General features: G+C 33.0%; 3 protein-coding genes across 8 annotated transcripts in view; 1 reads left to right on the forward strand and 2 right to left on the reverse strand.

Annotated features, from left to right (window-relative positions):
- LOC122634271 overlaps window positions 1–6,122 on the reverse strand; it is a 113,200-nt gene extending 107,078 nt beyond the window's left edge. Inside the window, exons 1-3 of one of the 5 annotated variants that reach the window (XM_043823053.1) lie at window positions 5,884–6,122; window positions 1,898–2,006; window positions 1,674–1,755 (exon numbers count right to left, since the gene is read on the reverse strand). The gene's annotated coding sequence lies outside the window, so the exon portion shown is untranslated. Of the gene's footprint in view, window positions 1–1,673; window positions 1,756–1,897; window positions 2,007–2,959; window positions 3,094–5,060; window positions 5,392–5,730 lie in introns of those variants that run through there. The other 4 variants (XM_043823052.1, XM_043823051.1, XM_043823056.1 and 1 more) reach the window with 4 other exon arrangements.
- On the forward strand, window positions 4,310–13,253 carry LOC122634272 (serine/threonine-protein kinase SIK2-like). Of its 2 annotated transcripts, none has more exons than XM_043823058.1 (10): window positions 4,310–4,747; window positions 6,500–6,704; window positions 6,790–6,936; window positions 7,025–7,345; window positions 7,476–7,599; window positions 7,701–7,912; window positions 7,988–8,133; window positions 8,867–9,414; window positions 9,507–9,925; window positions 10,628–13,253. In XM_043823058.1, exons 2-10 carry the CDS (start codon window positions 6,579–6,581, stop codon window positions 10,745–10,747), a joined length of 2,163 nt encoding a protein of 720 aa, XP_043678993.1. In that variant the 5' UTR covers window positions 4,310–4,747; window positions 6,500–6,578; the 3' UTR covers window positions 10,748–13,253. The 2 variants fall into 2 exon arrangements, with proteins under 2 accessions (XP_043678993.1, XP_043678994.1); XM_043823059.1 differs by lacking the exon at window positions 4,310–4,747 and adding an exon at window positions 6,229–6,368.
- Window positions 13,254–13,298: 45 nt separating this feature from the next.
- LOC122634276 (39S ribosomal protein L41, mitochondrial) lies at window positions 13,299–15,009 on the reverse strand. The gene is made up of 2 exons (XM_043823065.1): window positions 13,886–15,009; window positions 13,299–13,769 (listed from the first exon to the last, which is right to left on the reverse strand). Exons 1-2 carry the CDS (start codon window positions 14,043–14,045, stop codon window positions 13,417–13,419), a joined length of 513 nt encoding a protein of 170 aa, XP_043679000.1. The 5' UTR covers window positions 14,046–15,009; the 3' UTR covers window positions 13,299–13,416.
- Window positions 15,010–15,361: the final 352 nt, after the last annotated feature.

A 15,361-nucleotide genomic window follows, 5' to 3' on the forward strand; every position in this document is an offset into this window, starting at 1 on the left:
AAAAAAAAATGGAAAAGAAAAAAAGAAGACTTCTCAGTTAACGCACTCCCCGTTGACACGATTATTTTGAAGTGGAAAGAAAAAAGAAAAGAAAAAAAAAAGAAAAATTTACTTTTCAAATAAAAACTTCTTCTTCTTCTTTATAAACCTGTGACCGCGATTATATAGATTATATACAGATCCGACATATAACATACAAACGTGTTTTGATATTAAACCCTCCCTAACTACCCCATCTCTCGCTCTTAATATCTAACATTCCTAACCTCTATTTCTATATATCGCTCCCTTAAAAAGAATATACACGTACGTGTTACGTGTTTGAAAAATTCTTAATTGAACGTTCAGCCGAACGAGAGAGACGATCTATCAAATAATTACAAGTCGTTGAAACTAATTAACAAGCGTTCGATAAGCGGTGATTAATGGTATTATCTAATTTTCGATTTAATAGTTTCTATCTATCTATCTCTACCGTTTATTTAAAGGTTAAGAATAAACGTCAGTGCTGATATATTGTATTACGCGTTACATTCCGTGAAGCTATTACATCCTGGTCGGTCCTCTTTTTTTTTTTTTTCTTTTGTTCTTTCTTTCCTTTCTTTTTTTTTTATTACTCCTCTACCTTTATCTTCCTTTCCAACAAATCATCGAATTAAAACGATACTTTTCATGAATAGGATGTAATCGTGCTTACGTCAAGCTTTATCATTAACAATAGTTCTAAGAATCTTTTCATGAACTTTATTTTAATTAAGAATGTGTACCTTGTGGTTAAATTACTCACACATTTGTGGCACGTTGCCGAAACTATACGATCTATGTACCTACGTATCTACGTACGCATGTACGATATATATATATATATATATACATATGTGTGTGATATATAATATATATATATTATATGTACTTACGTATCTGGATATGTACGTATGTTATTAATTCTATATAGCTAGATATGTATTATATTCTATATATCTATGTTGTATGTATGTTAAGATACTCTATATATCTATCTATGTACGTATGTTATTATATAGTATCCGTACATATATTTATATACATATACACAGTTATACGTAACAAAACATATACGTATATATAATATGTGTATGTATACATGTATATATGTATGTATGTTGTATATATCTACATTGATGACGTTCGACTTAGACATAATATAACACATCTCATCCGATCTTTAGAACGTTATCTTCGAAAAGCTAAAACATGGATACGTCGACGTTTAAACCACAACGAATTATTTATTTCAGTGGAAATATTTCGTTCGTAGATTCAAACACGTAAATTTAAATCTTTAACAACGTTTTACGTACATACATACATACATACATACATATACGCATGCATATATATATGCATCATACATAGATATATGTTAAATCAGCTTTGTCGTACGAAATATCTTTTCTTACGTTAATAGAACTGCAATAAATGTCGTATAAATAGAATTATATAATAAGTACGAGCAAATGGTCCGCATTTTCTTGTCTAGCCGATCTTATATAGACACATGCATGCAAAAGCATGCATACATGCATATATGCATAAACACATTAATATTTCGTAACATCGAAATGTTATCTCCGACTAATAATTCTATCGAATATGCAATATGAAAACATGCAAATTTTTTTACTTTACCTTACCTTTTAAGTTAAATTAAGGTTAGAAGAAACTGTTCTTTCGTACCTGCGTTAAAGATCACGCGAGAATTCAATTTCACCTAACCTAAACGTGGAACAAAGATTACAAGGAATATTAAACGATATTATTTTAAAAAATTTATATATATATGTATGTATACATATATACATATATATATATGTACATATATATCAAATAAGTATCAAATGAATCAAACCCAACGTACATTTGAAGAAGAATATAATTAAATAAAATTCGACGATAAATTTTCTTGACCGTTGAAAATCTTCCATAGGGGGGAGAGGGAGATGGGAAGGGACTGACTATGGCGACATCTGGAAGAAAAAAAAAATTCATCTCAAATACGATAATTGTGGTACGAAATTTGAACGTGATACTTAACGTATTAGACACATATACACATACATATATTACATTATATTCGAATATAATCGATTAATCTCGATTAATAAAATATGAGATTAATAAAATATAAGGGTAAGAATAATGTATGTATGTATGTATGTATACATATATATTTATTTATTTGTTTATTTATTTATTTATTTATCTATGATCGTCTCGTCGCAATAAAGAAACAAAGAGACAAATGCTGGCTAATGAGAAAGAAAAAAAGAAAGGAAAAAAGTAAAAGAGAAAAAGAAAAAGAAAGAAAGAAAGAAAGAAAGAAAGAAAGAAAGAAAGAAAGAAATGTTCAGTGAGGATAAAAGCGAATCGTTTCGTGCGTAAATCGTTCGGAACGAAGGCCATTATGTGCCATTAAAAACGTCACACAACGCAGCCACAAATACGAGAGACTCGGTTGACGTCAATTTTTCGAAAGGAACGATCGACACATACATACATACATACATACATACAAACATACATACTCTCTCTTTTTCTCTCTCTCTCGACCATTATATCATAGATACGATTACATTCGACATTAAATAGAACGTATAATTATTCTAAATTCAACGAGTCGATCATCCAAAGAAAGCGTATTACGTGATCATTATTGTTTGGAAACGAATGAACGAATTGTATCGATTTCTATCGAATAAATCGATATCTATATACATATACATGCCAACGTATGTATGTACCTACATGTGTGTGTGTGTGTATGTGTGTGCGTACAACGAATTTCTCCTTATAGGTTAGATAAAAAATAGGAAAGAAAAGAAAAAGTCAAAGAAGAGAAAAGAAAAGAAAAGAAAAGAAAAGAAGAAAAAAAAGAAAGAAAAAGGAAAACATGATTTAAAACATTGACGTAGTTCCATACCTCGAGAAAGATTTACGATCGATAAGAAGAGCTTATAAAGATAACAAGATTTACCCCAATCGGTTGCATATTGTGCATTTGTTGTTTAAATGCATTTCGCAATGACGTGCGACGTTTTGTTAACAACGTTCGTTCGACGAACTCGTTAAGTATCCTCCCTTTCACCCTTCGACCCCCCCCCCCCTCGCCCATAGCGACGTTGAGAAGTTGGCTATGAAAGTAAAGTTAACAACATCGTGAACTTAGCCTAAGAAATATACTTTGGTTAGGTGTTGCGTCGTGATAGATCGATTTCTAATTATATGAATATATATATACGTGTTTAAAATAAAGTAGATAAATTTAATACGATTTTATCGAGTTATAACCAATAAAAATATAAATAAGTAAATAAGTACCTTACAAGTTCTGATCTGATCTGTAAGAATCTATGGGGAGCAAAGTCTCGAAATATCGAATAAAGGTCTCTCTTTTTCTTATTGGATGTTAGGTTATCGAACGAGAGAATACCTACGAAAGAAGAGAAAGAAAAGAAAAGAAAAGAAAAGAAGATAGAAACAATAGAAGAACGAATAGTATAGAAGAGTGTTAACAATTCGATAATGACGCGCGAACCACGTGTGTCACGGGTTATTTGTTATTCAATTATACGAAGGAACAATTAACGGAGAGAAGGAAAGAAAAAGAAGTAAGAAGTAAGAAGAAGTAAGAAGTAAGAAGTAAGAAGAAGAAGAAGAAGAAAAAGAAAAAGAAGGAAGAAGAAAAAAAAAGAAGATGAGGAAGAAGGAAGAGTATAAGAATAAAAAGAAACACTAGTCGTATAGTAGAAGAAGAAGAAGAAGAAGAAGAAGAAGAAGAAGAAGAAGAAGAGGAAGAATAAGAAGAAGACGAAGAATAAGAATAAGAAGAAGAAAGGATGAAGAACGGCGGTGGCACATACAACGTACGTTGACGTCAATCGTCAAAGATAACGTATTATACGCGCACGGTACGATGGTTCGGGAAGGAATGAAGCGGGGAGGGAGGATGCACGGTAAGAAGAAGTGGAGCGGCGGGTGTCGCGTTAGGTAGGTAGGTAGATAGGTAGATAGATAGGTAGTAGGTAGGTAGATAGGTAGGTAGATAGGTAGGTAGGTAGGTAGGTAGGTAGATGAGTAGTGGGTAGAGCGGGGAAGAGTGGGAAGGGAGATGGAGAGAAGAGAAGAGGTGCCGGTGAAAAGAGGAGAGGATGGGGGGGGGAAGCGCGTCGGCGGCATCGCTCGCTAAGAATGGCCGGGGCTTCGCGGTGCGCGCCAGTCGAGTGAAGTACATACTGTGGATTGAAGTGGTGGGAGGAGGTGGAAGTAGAGGTGGAGGTGGAGGAGAAGAGTCGTAGAGGAGGGGGAAGGAGGAGAGCGGGCGTGAAAGCCGTCGAGTGGGAGCGCCGAGAGAGCAGAGGGGTAACAAGATGGCTGCCGGTCAGTCGGTATCGAACCGTCGTGCCGTCAGGAGAGTCTCGCGGACCGCGCGCGGTCACGGCACTTCTCCGTGACCGACGAATAGAGAATCTAAAAAAGAGAGAGAGAGAGAGAGAGGTAGAAAAGAAAGAGTGGAGAGAAGAAAACATAGAAATATCCGAAGAGATATATCAAAGAGAGCGACGTGTCTCCACCGATGGCACCGTTCTTCTCCCGGTGCGACGTACCCCTCGAGGTCGACGATACCAACGTCTACACTAATACTTATCCTCATCCTAGACCAGCCGAGACGTAAATCCTCGACTTTGGTCTTCATTGACCGGCTTGATAAGTAAGTTTCGTATCGATCGACGTGTTTCTTTCTTATTTTAAACGTTCGTCCGATCCGATTTTTCTTTTTCTTTTTCTTTTTCTTTTTCTTTTTCTTTCTTAATGCAATTTGTGTTATTTAGTGTTCACTCAATGCTTTCTCGACCCTTCAGGGTACATCGATTTTCTTTTCTCTCTTTTCTTTTCTTTTCTCATTCTTCTTTTCATTCTTCTTCTTCTTCTTCTTCTCCTTCTCTCATCTTTCTTCTCTTTTTCTCTGTCTCTTTCTTTCCTTCTTTTTTTCTTTGTACTTTTTTTCTTGCTTCTTCTCTCACCGATATATATCCTTATTGAAGACCGCCGACGTTTATCGATCGCCATAGGTCGATAGATACGTACGAGGGGTAGTCCTCGATCCATGACGTCACTCACGAATACTTGTCGTACTTGTTGCGGAGAGAGACACAACGTCTATCCGGCAAAGAGGAGAGCGCCGACCTTTCCACTGTCTTTCGTCCTAAAGTCCAAAGACAAGGACGAGACCTTATTCGATCTTTCTTCGATCATTCTTAGCTCGTATATCCATGCTCTTCTTATCGTGTAGTCCAAAGAGATTTTTTTCCTCCTTTTCTTTTTTTTTTAATCCTCTTTTCTTTTTTTCTTCATTTCTTTTCACACACACACACACGCACACACACACACACACACACACACACACACACACACAGCTGCAATATTTCATACTTTTTTAATTTCAATATAAAATATTAATTCGGTATAATTATCGTCTTATGGTTCCTTTTATCTTTACATTTCAATCGAAATCGTAAAAAAACGAGATTATATATATATATATATATATTGTATGTATATATTGTGTGTATATATATATACACACACACACACACACACATATACACACCACATACGTGTGTGATGTGTGGTGTGGTGTGTGTTGTACGACCCTGCTCATTTCTCGTAGCCTCGACAGTTGATTTTACTTACTACGTCAAAAGCCCGTCGTGTTTGCCAGTACGTAACTTTGCTAAACGCGAGAGAGATACGTGCGAAGTAATAAAGGTGGGGGTGTCCGGGGATGAGGAGAGAGCGAGAGAGCGAGAGAGAGAGAAACTCAAGCGACAAACACGGGTTATATACCTCGCGGCTACCCATGTAGAAGTTTGAGAAAGAAACGTCTAGTCCATATGAAATACTTATCTCCTCGACGTTTCCTTCATTTTTCTCCTAGCTCTTTCAATCACTTTCGACATTGTTTTTGTAACTCGTATTTTTGTCTACTAGAAGCTTCTTCTTCGTGCCGGTTCTTACTCGTTCGTTTATGATTATCTTCCATTCTTTTCTCGTTTGAATCTTCCTTTCATTATTTTTTTTTTTTTTCCTTTTTTTCTTCTTTTCTTCTTTTTTCTTCTTTTTTTTTCTTGCTTTCTTTCCTCCCTTCTTCATAATGATCATCTTCTAAAAGACCCACTAATGTCAGCGTCACGTAACTGCAAAAAGAATGATAAGGAATTGATTACGTACTGCTCCAGATTTAGAAATTTCTAATGAACTTTGTTTGGCGAATTGAAAATGAATAGACAGCGTTAAGAAAATTGCTTTGCTCTCCGAAATAATTAGTATAGGTAATTGCGTCCTTTTGAAAGACTTCTCTCGTTCGATGATGTCTTTGTCGTTCTATTAGTATTTTGTGCTACGAGAGAATTCTATTATTACGATTCGTTCTAGTAATTAGTCTTGTTCTCTTATGTTTTAGATCGTTAAGGAAAGAGGCTAAAGACAGATAGTATCTAAAATATAATTCCGTTTTAAAAGTGGAAGAATATTTTTTAAATATGGATACTGGAACTGGTCAGAGTAAAAAGCAAATCCGTGTGGGTTTCTATGACATAGAAGGAACCATCGGTAAGGGAAACTTTGCCGTGGTGAAATTAGCTAGGCATAGGATCACCAAAACCGAGGTACGTATATTAATTCCTATCGTTACATTCTTTTGAATACTTATCATACGTACGGCAATTTATAACTTCTGTTTTTTTATTCCAGGTGGCAATCAAGATAATCGATAAGACGCAACTAGATCCTACTAATCTGGAAAAAGTTTACAGAGAAGTTGAAATAATGAAGCAACTAGAACATCCTCATATTGTTAAATTATATCAAGTTATGGAAACTAAAAATATGATATATATGGTACGAAGAAATGAAAGAAAATTTTTTCAATTATATATCCTTAGTCAGTACACGTGATGAGATATATAAGAAAATATTTTCTACTTAGGTATGTGAATACGCAAGTAAAGGGGAGATATTCGATTACATAGCACAATATGGAAGAATGGGAGAACCACGGGCTCGGGCAACGTTTGCCCAAATCCTATCCGCTGTTGAATATTGTCATGCGACAGGCATAGCTCACAGAGATTTGAAGGCTGAAAATTTGCTCTTAGATGCTCAAATGAACGTTAAGATCGCAGATTTTGGTTTTAGCAATAGATTTGCACCAGGAGAACGATTAAGTACGTGGTGTGGAAGCCCTCCTTATGCTGCTCCAGAAGTATTTAGAGGAAAACATTATGCTGGTCCAGAAATTGACGTTTGGGTATGTATCTTTTATTTTTTATCCGAAACAAAAAACATTGTACGATTTTTTTAAAAAGAGAGAATAATAAAATAATAATAATAATAATAATAATAATAATAATAATAATAATAATAATATAATTTTACAGAGCTTAGGCGTTGTGTTATATGTATTAGTATGCGGTGCACTGCCCTTTGATGGATCTACTCTTCAATCTTTAAGAGATCGCGTGTTGAGCGGTAGATTTCGTATTCCATATTTTATGAGCACAGGTACATTATATTACACCACATATGTACATCAATTACTTATTATATTCTTTTTTATAGTCTATCTTAATCTGACTTATATATCTTTTTTTCCTCTTTCATAGATTGCGAGAGTCTTATACGTAAAATGTTAGTTTTGGAACCTGCGAAACGATACACGATTCCACAGATCAAAAGGCATCGTTGGATGGCAGGTTCAGCAGATACTGTTTGCTCTGCTATTATAACGAGATCATCACCGTCTATTCAAGAACCTAATGAACAAATACTTCGACTTATGCATAGTTTAGGCATAGATATTACACGAACAAGACAGGTAAGATGTCAAAGATAGAATTATCAAGATTTACTACTAATGTACTATTAATATATTCTTTTTCTTTTTCAACAGTCGTTAGGAAATAGCAGTTACGATCATCACGCTGCTATTTATTTCTTATTACTTGAAAGATTAAAGCAACATCGTGTTAGCAGTACGACGAATAATATTTGTTGGCCCACAGTTGCTAGATCGAAAGAAGATAAATTTAAGTCAAGGTATATCTCTATTTCCTTTTGTTGAATTTCAAAAAAAAAAAAAATAGATTGGTTTGTTTTTAAAGCGAACGTTAGAGAGAGAGAGAGAGAGAGAGAGAAAAAGGTCTACTTCCAATCCTGCCAGTCAAGAAAATGATATAAAAGTATCCCATGTTAATCCTCTAATTTTTATTTACAGCAATAGCTTAGTGGGACGTTGATCTTTATTGATGTGGGTGATGCGGAAATTGGAGATTTTGTCACGACAGGTTGGATTGGAAGCTCATTGCTGTCACTTTGTTTTTGGTAACTTTCTTTCTTTCATTTTCTTGCTTTCCTGTTCTTTTGCTTATGATCATTTTACAAGGCGATGGAGTACGTTTTGTTCTTTTTCTTAAGTTGTCGTTAATATTATCTTTTGAGATCAATCATTTTTTCCTTTTACGATATTTCTTTTCTTTTTCAAGTTTCTCTAAGTTTCATTAATTATTTTAATCATTATGAATTTAACATGTGTTTGTTAGTACGAAAATTGGATATGCTTTGTGTATTACGATTTTGATGACGTATGATGATATCTTTTTCTCTTATGCTGTAGTGATAAGAAGGAGATTATTACGTAAGCCTGTGTCATTGAGTACAAGAAAGAAAAAATAAAAGAAAAAAAAAAAAAAAATAAAAGAAAGAAAAAGGAAGATGATCTTCTAATTACGTTAAATATAATAAATCAATATCTACATCTACTTTGTTATAGAACAAGGGACGATGTAAGCAGAGGAGGTAAACGGTTCAGTTCAACGAGCTCTTCGACCGATGAAGGTTGTTGCAGTGCAGAAGGAGATCTAGAAGAAGGACCAAGCGGTGACGAGTTGAGAGAAGCACAGATTAAATTAGAAGAGCACAGGCTTGGCCTAGACCATGACATCAGCCAACGAATCGACAGTCAAATTGTCAATCGAAGATTAAGCGATTACCAACAACATTTTGATAGTCCACTTATGGATCCTATTGATCCTCCTAGTCGAACGACGTTGTTTCTTGCTGGTGGTAGCGGCAGCTCATCGTCCGATCTTTTCGAATCTAGTTTTGACTCTGGTTGTCCACCAGATTATACAGGGGCAAATTGTTTTACTAGTAGTTTACCTTCTTGCACTCCACCGCCACCTAAAAGTCCCTCTCCGATAACTGGTAGAATATCGCGAGCCTCACAAGGACGCAGAGCATCCGACGGTGGACCAAGATTACTTTTCTGTCAGCAAGGAGGTGGTGATAGACCTACTACAAGGCAACGAAGTATTCAAGGTAAGAGTTAATTTCATCTTATCGTTGCTTTATCATAGTTGCAAATTATAGAATAGTCTCGATTATTATTTGATCAAATATCATTATTACAGATTCAGGTAAAGCAAAGGGTCATTTAGATCTTGTACATCTGAGACCACCCTCTACGCCACCTCAAAATCAACCGCAATTTAAAATCCGCGGAGATTCCGGTACCCAGTTACAACTTCTGGTACAACAACGTATGTTACAACAGAAACGAAATTTATATCACAGACACCGTGCCGGTGGAAGCCCAACTCCGATTCCAGTATCAACCAATACTACTAGTAGACGTATCGATCATGTATCGCGACAAGATAGTTATAAAATGGCTCAGAGAACGCAAATATTACCACCTTTATCTCAGGGACACGTCGATCCTGATTTTGATAGAGATAGGAAGCGAGAAGAAGAAAGATGGAAGAGCTTACCATCTCGCTTAGCGGCTGATTGTCAGTTAGCTGAACGGACGCTCTTATGGAGTCAACAGGTAATGCTATAAAAAGAATAAAAATGTAAAAATTTCATTATTATATATATACATATATATATATATATATAGAGAGAGAGAGAGAGAGAATGAGAGGCTATGATTTTTTAATGAAAACTGTGATACACAGCTATAAGAATTTTGGCTGTATGTTTTGTACTTATTCTATTTTTACATTTTTTACAAATTAAAGCTTTAGATCCTGCTTACTTGCTTCAATAGATTGATAGTAGTAAAAGTAGATTATAAAGTTAAGATTCTGCCGGTTTGTTGTATTATTATTATGTGACCGTTATATAATATTATTATATTAGCACCTCTATGCAGTGATTGTTATTCTTTGGTGAACTAATTTATGTTAAACGAAATAAACAGTTATGTTATTTAAGTTTGGCCTACTTATTATACGATAAAATTGATTTCGATTCGTGCATGATCCCTTTTGTGTAAAATCAGTGTGCAGTAAAAATTGTATTTATATGATATCTGCCCGTGTTTATTATATCTAGTGCTTTGTATATTTTTATAATTAATAATTTGGCTATATATATATTATCATTATTATTATTAATCATCATATGTTCACTTTGTGAATATATGAATTCGTAATGTAATGGAGTGCAATAAATATTCATTAATTATAATGTACGTGCACGTGCCTTTGCTTAATATTAAATTTTAACGCCTATTTGAACGTATCAGGTCGGACTAGGTGGAGGGGCATCATACTTGCCACCCGGCAGTGTTGGGGGGTTCTTGTGGCCCACTACGAACAACACGCATTCAACCATTTTTGAAAATGCTGGGGATCCAATGGAATGAATATCTGTCCTGTTGTATTTAGTAATAACTTAGAGATTTTGAGTCTGTAAAGCTAGATTAAGAGACACAACCATATAATAAACAATATTGCCTTCCTAGTCTTTCCACATAATAATGTTATATTAGTCTTATTGTGTACATTTGATCTTAGATTTCAAGCATGAAATACTGACGTATACATATTTCTTTATAGTAACGCTTTTACGTTAAACAATATTGTATTCTAGCTTACACACCCAGAATCTCTAACCACGTGGATAGTACATGTTACTGAATGTCAAAAATTTATATGGTTTTTATAAGCTCTTTCGTAGAATATGTCATTATCTGACAACATTACAATTATCCTGTACACACATATCTAACGTACAGGGTTAATCTTTTTATGCAAAATGCAATAATTATAAATAAGATATTAAGATTGATTTAAAAAATCTTTGTCATACAGTAGCATGTGCGCCTGCCTTATTACATGACTGATCCGATCAGTCGTATATCCAATTATATCATAGACTGATAATTAACAACAATAAACACCAATCAAATTCATTTTGGAAGATAAGCGGCATATGTCTTCCTTCGTGAATGTTACTACTTTGATATTTCGGTTGATTGGCTATAGCAGGCAGAGTATTCAATTGCTTATTCTTTTGGGAATTATTTGTATCACACATATGACAATTCTTATCAAATTTTTATCGTATAAATGTTACCAATGATTCTCTACTGCCACTGAGTGAGAAGAACGCAAGTGTTCAAATCAATGACAAGGTATTATAAACGTCTTTTAGTGTAAGCTATAGGAATGTAGTATTTACTTTTTCAATGGAAAAAGTATTAATACGAATGAATAAATTAAAATCGTTACATCGATATAAAAAGGAAGACATATGCTGCTTTTACATTTTCTTTTTTCTTTTTTCTTTTTTTGGACTAATAAAAGAGAGTGGAAATTACAATAGGAATACAATTGTTCTTAAAACACTTCGTTGTTGTTGTTTTAATTAGGAGAAGTATTTTAATAATATTGAATGTACAAAATTAGAATATGTTCAATCCTTCCACTCTTTTTAATGGTGCATACGTTATGTTAGGAAATAATCATAATAACAAAGAAAACAATAATACTAGTGGTAAAATGTAGTTGGCATGTAAGAATATGAAAGAAGTGCTGCATTCTGTAAAAATGTTTAACAGAAGTCATTAAATATATATGCTTTACAAATTCATGCATGAACTGTTATAAGAGACCAGACTTGAGATGCTTTGCTTAGTAATATAAAAAAAAGAAAAGAAACCAAAAAAAAAAAAAAAGAAAATTACAAGAATATATATGATATAGAAAGATGGATAGAGCACCGAATAATAAGAAAGAAAACTTTTATGGCAATCATTAAATTCAATATCTTAATTATCAACTGTTTTCATAAAAAGAGAAAAAACATATACACTTTTTATATGTTTCCATTTTTTAACAATAGGTCAATTTTAGTCAAGGATTCGTGTCCAAAGCTCAGAGCAACAAAAATTTCGTGTTTACAATAATAATGACGACGACGATGATGATTTTAAAGATGTGAGATATCCAAGAGACTAAATTTTTTTAAATAAAGCTTTTGTATTTTTACATAGATTTTTTAGCTTTGCACGGTCGTATCTGTTAGGGAAAGATACATATAAACGAAATGGTATCGAACGAAAAATGTTTTTACATTTTGATATGAATACAGCACTTTTTATGCAAATACATAACCTTAGAATTTAGTAGTTTAGTCAGTAGAGTGCAATACCGGCCGCGCACAACTGACAACGATTTTACTATTCGAATTTTCTGTCATTTTTTACCCAAAAAAAACAATCAAACTTTTGCTCAAAGTCTTTTGATATGTGTATCAATAGCCGTTAAGTTAGCCTAATTCTCAAAAAATCTGTCATTCTAAAAAGGCGTGAATTTAAAATATGTGCAAGACTCAGGAATTGAAATTTGTTTCTTAAACCACCGATTGACAAAAAATATATCCATTTAAAGTTGTCTTTTTGGAGCGATAGATTCGTAGTTTCCATAAAAACTTGGATCATTTACAAGGATGTATCATTCGTTTACCAGCAATAACATTCATTTCATCTATGCGCATCAAGATACACGCTAGTATATGTCTTTACTTTTAGTATATACCTTGTAAAAAGACTGTTTGTAAGATATTATTGATTATTGGTTTTGCAATGCACGGTCTAACACAAATAACATCTGCGATATTTGGTAGAGCAATTATTTGCTATTGAATTAAGACTGCCACACGAGTTTACCATCATACAGAGATACTATAAAACAAGTTATAAAGGTGTATATGGAAACTCCATTTTTGTCCTCCTAGAGAAAATAGAGATTTGCTCGTTTCTTTATTCGTTACAAATGATAGATCAGTAGTTACTGTTTATAAATCATCTACATATGTATACACGCGTGCATAGAATGTACCAAATAAAACATATGTGGATCAAAAAATGATCGATTAATTCCTTTATCTCCTTTAACATATATATATATATATATATAGAAATACTTATTTATAATTTATTGTAACATCAAATATTACATCGCACTTAATTTCAAACTTTTATCATATTTTGATGCATCTCATTGCTACCAAATGATACGAAAATACCTCTTAGGAAACAGTACTGTCTTTATATCCATCTTCACAAAAGATATCAGTACCAGTTCTTTTAGCACGGTCTGCTGCTTCTTGCGGAGTAAGTTTTTCATATTCGTTAGGATTCATAGAATCTCCGTTGGGATACAATTCTTGTTTATTAAAATCCTCTTGAATCTTTTTAGCATATACCTCATTAAAAAGATCTCTAGCGGTATATTCTCCTTGACTAATACCCTCTGCCTTATATGATACGTACGGTTTCAAAGTAAAACCTTCTAAAGATGGGACAATAAGTTCAGGTGTCATTTCTGGTATATGAATCCATCTATTTTCTATCATGATACCTGTATCCCTCACTCCCCTTTCTAAATAAAGAATATAGTAAATCAAATATAATTTACATATAATTTCAATTATTATTTTAAAAGAGCAGATGGACAACATAGGTTAACAACAGTTTGGGAAACAGTTCTGAACTTACTGTCTATTGGATATTCCGGATAAGGATCTGTAGCTTGCTTTTTTTTGAAATCTCGACTACCTCGTTTATTAAGAAGTAAAAATTTACGAAAATTACGCTTTCCATAATTAACACACGAAGTTGAGATACCTCGTTGTAAAATCAAACATGAAGAAGCCATAATTATATAATCGAAGAACGATCAATTCAATATAATTAACCTATACTAAACTGTACGAAAACGAATTTATAACACTTTTTCATACAATATAATAATCACAAGGAAATATCAACGATTTCAGAAATACAAACTAACCTAACTTTCCATTTTTCTGATTCGATCACAAACATAACCGCAACGAGTCGCTGCAATCGAAGTATGTTGGTAACAATCTTTTAATTAATGTTATTAAAATAACGATTAAAAATCTTACGTTATATAATAACATAAATATATAAATAGTCGATTAACGTTGAAAAGAATAATTCTCAAAAATTATAAACGCTATTAATTCGCATCATTGTATGTGCTACTACTACATTACGTATCACACATATAATAATTTAAATAAATTTTATAATATTAGAAAGAACTATTTATATATTTAAATGTATTAATAATTATGAAGAAGATCAAACGATACTCACTCGTCGAAGTGTCGAAATAGACTGAACGTTATTGAGGTAGGTCAAAGCTCCGAGCGCTTTCATTGTTGTTTACATTTCTTCACGCAAAGTTTACGATTTCTAATCGATATTACGCGTCACTTCGAAACTGTTTTCTTTACACTCGTATTTTAACAATTAATTATTAACATTTAAACAAAATGAATGTTATATTAATATAATAACGTATGTACAACAAAAATTCATTGGCATCCATTATTGTTCCGTAATTAAATTGTCTTTGGCGCCAATATTTTCGTGGTCGCTATGGAAACGTTTTCAGGAGTGTAACTATGAAAAAGATTCGATGGACTAACCTATTTAGCGTTGCCTATATACAGGGGCATATTGTATATATGTATATAAATTCATGAATATAATGTAAATATTCAGAAGAGTCTTTGCGATTAGAAACGATAAGTGATAAATGTCAAAATGAAATAATTGAAATCTTAGAACATTTATTTTTTTTTCTTTCTTTTCTTTTTTGTCAAAAATTTTTAACAAAGACACACTTCCCTTTTTACTTTTTTTTTTACGCGGTAATATATTATCGAATGATTTCGAAATAGATTATTAAACTAATACTTAATTTTTTGCATTGATTAATTAAGTTAAATATTGAAGAGAATCAATCTATACATATATATATATATGTATATATATATATATATACACATATATATACATATACATGACGGGCACTCAAAAAATACAACGAGTGTTCTTATACGATATTACACAAGTATATATATATATATATATGTATATGTATATGTATATATATATATATATATATTCTTTATAACTTTTTCTCTTCTTTATCATTCA

The sequence above is a fragment of the Vespula pensylvanica genome, chromosome 14 (genome assembly GCF_014466175.1).
Source record: "Vespula pensylvanica isolate Volc-1 chromosome 14, ASM1446617v1, whole genome shotgun sequence".
Taxonomy (NCBI): Eukaryota; Metazoa; Arthropoda; class Insecta; order Hymenoptera; family Vespidae; genus Vespula; species Vespula pensylvanica.

Coding starts and splice junctions, on each gene's coding strand:
- LOC122634272 (XM_043823058.1), top strand. CDS start 6,579: ATGGATACTGGAACTGGTCAGAGTAAAAAGCAAATCCGTGTGGGTTTC. Junction 7,600..7,700: donor TCCATATTTTATGAGCACAG/GTACATTATATT, acceptor CCTCTTTCATAG/ATTGCGAGAGTCTTATACGT. Junction 8,134..8,866: donor GAAGATAAATTTAAGTCAAG/GTATATCTCTAT, acceptor ACTTTGTTATAG/AACAAGGGACGATGTAAGCA.
- LOC122634276 (XM_043823065.1), bottom strand. CDS start 14,045: ATGGCTTCTTCATGTTTGATTTTACAACGAGGTATCTCAACTTCGTGT. Junction 13,770..13,885: donor TCCGGAATATCCAATAGACA/GTAAGTTCAGAA, acceptor TTCTTTATTTAG/AAAGGGGAGTGAGGGATACA.